Below are 6,000 nucleotides of genomic sequence, written 5' to 3'. Positions count from 1 at the left end.
GGGTCCAGGAAGTCTCTGAGCGGAAGGAGAGGGTGAGCAGCCAGAGGTTGCGGTACATGTTGGTACTAATGACATAGGTAAGGGTGGTCCTACGCGGTAAGTTTAGGGGGTCAGGAAGGAGGCCGAAGAGTAGGACTTCCAAGCTGGTAATCTCCGGATTACTCCCAGTGCCACGAGCTAGTGAAGGTCAGAACCGGGAGATAGCACAGATGAATGAGTGGCTGAGGAGATGGTGCAGGGGGCAGGGTTTCAAGTTCTTAGATCATTGGAACCTTTACTGGAGAAGGGGTGACCTGTACAAGTGGGTGGGTTTCACTTGAAGTGGAGGGGAACCAATATCCTGGGGGGGGGGTGAGGTTTGCTAATGCTATTGGGGATTTGCACGGGGGTGGGAATCGAAGTGAAGAGGCAGGGGATGGGGTGGAGTTTGTTAGGTGTGTTCAGGAAGGTTTCCTGACGCAGTATGTAGATAAGCCAACTGGAGGAGAGGCTGTACTTGACCTGGTATTGGGAAATGAACCTGGTCAGGTGTCAAATCTCTTGGTGGGAGGGCATTTTGGAGGTAGTGATCACAACTCTATCTCCTTTACCACAGCACTGGAGAGAAATAGGATCAGTTAATTAGGGTAGGGGAGAAATATGATTCTATTAGGCAGGAACTTGGGAACATAAATTGGGAGCAGATGTTCTCAGGGAAATGCACAACAGAAATGTGGCAAATGTTCAGGGAACTCTTGCATGGCGTCCTGCATAGATATATTCCATTGAGGCAGGGAAAGGATGGTAAGGTAAAAGAACCATTGTGTACAAAGGATGTAGAAAATCCAGTTAAGAAGAAAAGCTTACAAAAGGTTCAAGAAACCTTTAGAGCTCTAGAAAATGACAAGGGTGCCAGGAAGGAGTTTAAGAATGAAATTAGGAGAGCTGGAAGGGGCCATAAGGAGGCCTTGGAGAGCAGGATTTAGGAAAACCCCAAGGCATTCTACAAGTATGTGGAGCAAGAGGATGAGCTGTGTGAGAATTGGTCCAATCAGGCGCCATGGCGGAAATGTGTGCATGGAGTCGGAGGAGGTACTTAATGAGTACTTTGCTTCAGTATTCACCAGTGAAAAGGACCTTGGCAATTGTGGGGATGACTTACAGTGGACTGAAACACTTGAACATATGGACATTAAGAAGGAAGCTTTCTGAAAAGCATTAGGTTAAATAAGTCACAGGAACCAGATGAGGGATAATGTGGGATTGCTGAGGCTCTGGGAATAGCGATGCTGCTGCCTGGATTGGAGAGCATGTCTTATGAGGAAAGGTTGAGTGAGGTAGGGTTTTTCTCTTTGGAGTGAAGGAGGGTAAGAGATGAACTGATAGAGGTGTACAAGATGATAAGAGGCATAGATCAAGTGGACAGCTATGAACCTTTCCTATGAGAGGGTATAATTTTTAGATGATTGGAGGAAAGTGGGGGGGTATGTCAGAGGTAGGTTTTTATATAGTGGTGGGTGCATGGAATGCCTCGCCAGGGTGGAGGAAGAGGCAGATACATCAGGAACGTTCAGGAGACTCTTAGATAGGTACATAGACGATAGAAAAAAATGGAAAGCTATGCAGAAGGAAAGCATTAGATTTATCTTGGAATAAGTTAAAGGGTTAGCATAACATTGTGGATCGAAGGGCTCTGTGCCGTTCTATGTCCTGAACCTGTCGCCTCTTTCACATCCCCTTCCCGGTGGGACTGCCATGTTCTCAGACTCCTAATTTATACATCTCTCAGTTCCTTCATTGCCACTTCACTATTTTGTCTTGCCACACGGTCTCTACACCATTGTGTTGTTTTATCATCTGCAGTCTGTGAGCTTCACACAACTTTCATTGCACCCGGGTGCATAATATTAATAAATCTAATCATCCCCTTCTCTACCAAATCTGCTGCTGCAGCCTTCACATCTTCATGATTATTGATTTCTTCTGGTAAAATATTCCTCCACCTCAGTCTATCCTCTTACCTCTTCTCACCTCCCGCTGTATCTCCTCCTCCTATGGTCCACTCTCCTCTCCAGCCTTTTACTTTTCCAAAGGCTTCACCTTTCACCTTGTAGTCATCCTCCTTCTCCTCCCCCTACCGTTTCATTCTGGTGTCTCCTCCCCTTCCTTTCCAGTCCTGAAGAAGGGTCTCAGCCTGTTTATTCATTTCCACATATGCTGCCTGACCTGCTGAGTTCCTCCAGCATTTTCTGCATAGCCTTCACATCTGCCTCGCAGCCCCCCTTTTCCGTGTCTGGCTGCTCTCCTAGTCCACTTCCTTCCAAAATCTTCACCCATAACCCCTCCCTCAGGTCCCATACTTGCCCTGGATCCCATTCCCTCTCTGCCATCCCATACTGGACTCTAATCATACCCTCAGATCCAAATTTCCACATCTCATCAATCCCAATCTCCGTCACCCTCCAATCCAGATTCTCTGTCACTCAATTCCCATTGCTCTTCCACCTTGGCCCTCATTTTTCCTTAAATCCCATCATTTGACCAAGCATCTGTCAGTTCTCTGCACATTGGGTATTTGACTGTCTTCTGTTTTTTAATGGGTTTGTTGTTTTCTGGCTGCCTGTAAGGAGCCGAATCTCAAGGCTGTACTTTGATAACCTGTTCTATCAACTTTAAAGTTAATGTCTTTGCGAATGTTTCCTGCATATCCTTAAGACATAATTTTTATTCAGTTGTAGGTCACAGCATTGATGGCAATAGACAGAGCCATCTGTTCCTTCCTGAGGAACTCCGAGGATATTTCAAGAAATACTGAGATTTCGGGCTGAGATCATTCATCAGGATGGAAGCGGAAGAGGGGAGAAGTCAGAATAAGATATTGGGAAGAGGGGGAGTACAAGCTGGCAAGTGATAGGTGAGCCCTGGGGAATGCAGAGATTAGTGGCAGGGGAGGGTAGATGAAGCAAGAAGCTGGGAGGTGATAAGTGGAAGAGGTAAAGGGTTGAAGGAGGAGGAATCTGATAGGAGAGGAGAGTGAACCATGGGAGAAAGGAAAGGAAAGGAACCAGAGGGAGGTGATGAGCAAGTGAGGCGAGATGATGAGAGAGGGGAACCGGAACTGGACTGGGGCATGAAAAAAGAGAGAAGGAGGTTTGGGAGGTAATTACCATGAGTTGAATAAATTGATGTTGGAGGAGCTTCCAACCTGATAGCCTGGAACACTGACTGTTTATTCCCCTCTAGAGATGCTGGCTGACCCGTTTCTCCAACATTGTGTGTGTGTTAATTGTTTAGGCACTTGGAGAGGTAAGGAGGGACACAGGTCTCATGTAGGCTAGTGGTCTTGGCTGAACCATGCACAAATTCGCAGCACACAGAATGCTAGAGGAACTCAGCAGATCAGGCAACATCTGTGGAAATGAATAAACAGTCGACAGTTCATGCTGAAGGCCTTAATCTGAAGTCAGAGTAAGAAGGGGAGGGGAGGGGAAGGGAAGGAGTACACAGTGGGGGTGATAGCTGGGAAGGTTTGCATGCTGAGAAGCTGGGAGGTGATATGTGGAAAGGGTAAAGGGCTGAGGGAGGAATCTGATAGGAGGAGACAGTGGGCCATGGGAGAAAGGGGAAGAGGAGGGGAACCAGAGGGAGGTGATGGCAGGTGAGAGGGGAGCCAGAATGGGGAATGGGAAAAGAGAAAAGGGGTAAGGTGGGAGAAGTTACCTGAAATTAGATAACTCGATGGGCCACCCAGATGGAATATGAGGTGTTCCTCCTCCAACCAGAGTGCAGCCACATTGTGGCAACAAAGGACTGACATGTTGGAATGGGAAGTCAGATTAAAATGGGTGTGGTGTGGCGGTCTGACTCGATGTTACTCAGTGCATGAATTATACAGGCAATATAACATCTGAAGTGGATGAAAATTCAACCAGGCTGATTGACAGGCTATCTACTAAATCATCTTCAACCTTTAAGTGGTAACAGTGGGTCGAAAGGACGGCTGGTTTTCGTCAGGGGGAAAATAAACGGCAAACTGGCCATGATTTTACATACATATATATATTTTTATTGGCAACATACAAAACTGTACAAAAGAGTTTTAACATTCCCTGGCAGTAAAGATCTGCCACAAAGATGCCGCAGGTGCTCCCGGATCAATCGCTCTATTACACGAGGTGAGGCCCCTCCACCCAGAGCCACTGTCAGGGGTGAAAGACCATTTGGGGCTGGTAAGACGTAGGCCCGTGAAATAGTCCCCCATCTGCGATCGATTAGTACCTGGCTTTGCAACCACACTGGGGCAAGGATAAACGGGACTAAATGACCGCTGAACAGCTCTCGTTCTGCCCCCACTCAGCAACAGAGATAAAAAGAATTGATGTGCAGTCTGGCGAAGAACGGGTGACTTATGGACACCCCCTTCTGCTAGAGGGACACCTTGTTCCATGAGGGTGCCAACCTTGTTAAAGCAAACGTAAACAGAAGGAAAGTTTTTGCAAAGTTTACTTAAAACGTTCCGGCAGTGCTTTGGTGAAAGGGTCACTTGTGAGATAAACCATGCACTCATGGACAAGCGAGGGGACAAGTAGAAACCTTTCAATGCTTGGAGAGGTTTTGCTGGGGTGGGGGGGGGGGTAAGGGGGAGGAGGGGATCCTTTCACTAGAATAGATCCTGATTCAATCCGAGTGGGGAAGCATGTGGAACTCCCACAGTGAGATGACCGGGGAGGCTGGAAAAATGGTGTGCGGGTGAGGGTAAGGTTAAGGATACATAACAATATACAGATACTGGTACATGGAGCATCACACAAAATCCCACTAACTCAACGTGCCAGGGAGAAATGGTCAGTTAGACGTTTCTGGACCAGATGAAGGGTCGCAACTCAAGATGCCGGCTGTTCACATTTCTCTCAACAGACGCTGCCTGTCCAGGGAGGGGGGTAGGACGGGAGAGAGAGGGGAGGATAGGATGGGGAGGGAGGGGCAGTAAGGGACATGGTGTCATCGCTCCCTCCCGTCAGTGCATGTCCAGCACAGAAGTCTCGGGCTGCAAGCCGCTCCCGTTGCCTCCCGCAGCCGAGCACAGCCACAGTTTGATGCAGTTCTCGGCCCTGGTGTAGCGGTGGGTCATCAGGACTCCGTCGCCTTCATCTTCACTTTCCGTTGGCTCTGGGAACTTGCGCTGGCCCGAGGCCGTGGCCAACATGGGCAGGTAGGGGTGAAAGCTGTGGCGGGGGTTGGGGGGGGATTCAGAGGGCTTCAGTCAGCTTAATGTACCAACTACCAAGTGCATTTATGTGGTGCCCAAATCATCCCCAGAACACCACCAGCTGCATCACTGATGTTTTGGCAGCACGACAGTGGGGCAGGTGATCGGGCAGAGTGAAGCGAATTCCAGAGCTCGGGGCTCAGGCAGGTTAAACTGCAGACAGGACAGAAATATAGAGGGCTCAAGGGGATTACAGAAATGGGGGCGGGTGTAGGGGCTGGAGGGAGTATATAGATGGGAAGGGTTTACAGAGACAGGGAGAGCTGTAGGTGCTGGAGGGAATTACAAGAGATGGGAAGGGGGTTATGAAATAAGGAAGGGTGTAGGGGATGGAGGGGTAACAGAGACAGGGAGGGGTGTAGGGGATGGAGGGGGTAACAGAGACAGGGAGGGGTGTAGGGGATGGAGAGGGATACAGAGACTGGGAGGTGTGTAGGGGATGGAGGGGGTTACAGAGACAGGGAGGGGTGTAGGGGATGGAGGGGGTAACAGAGACAGGGAGGGGTGTAGGGGATGGAGGGGGTAACAGAGACAGGGAGGGGTGTAGGGGATGGAGGGGGTTACAGAGACAGGGCGGGGTGTAGGGGATGGAGGGGGTTACAGAGACAGGGCGGGGTGTAGGGGATGGAGGGGGTTACAGAGACAGGGAGGGGTGTAGGGGATGGAGGGGGTTACAGAGACAGGGAGGGGTGTAGGGGATGGAGGGGGTTACAGAGACAGGGAGGGGTGTAGGGGCTGGAGGGGGTTACAGA

General features: G+C 49.5%; 1 protein-coding gene across 1 annotated transcript in view; it reads right to left on the bottom strand.

Annotated features, from left to right (window-relative positions):
- Window positions 1–3,878: 3,878 nt before the first annotated feature.
- wrap53 (WD repeat containing, antisense to TP53) overlaps window positions 3,879–6,000 on the bottom strand; it is a 48,934-nt gene continuing 46,812 nt past the window's right edge. Inside the window, exon 12 of the mRNA XM_073048973.1 lies at window positions 3,879–5,204. Within this exon, the coding sequence (XP_072905074.1) occupies window positions 4,997–5,204 (208 nt within the window). The 3' untranslated portion in view covers window positions 3,879–4,996. The remainder of the gene's footprint in view (window positions 5,205–6,000) is intronic.

The sequence above is a fragment of the Hemitrygon akajei genome, chromosome 6, assembly GCF_048418815.1.
Source record: "Hemitrygon akajei chromosome 6, sHemAka1.3, whole genome shotgun sequence".
Taxonomy (NCBI): Eukaryota; Metazoa; Chordata; class Chondrichthyes; order Myliobatiformes; family Dasyatidae; genus Hemitrygon; species Hemitrygon akajei.
The sequence above is the reverse complement of the archived record's forward strand: the minus strand, read 5'-3'. Positions and strand labels throughout refer to the sequence as shown.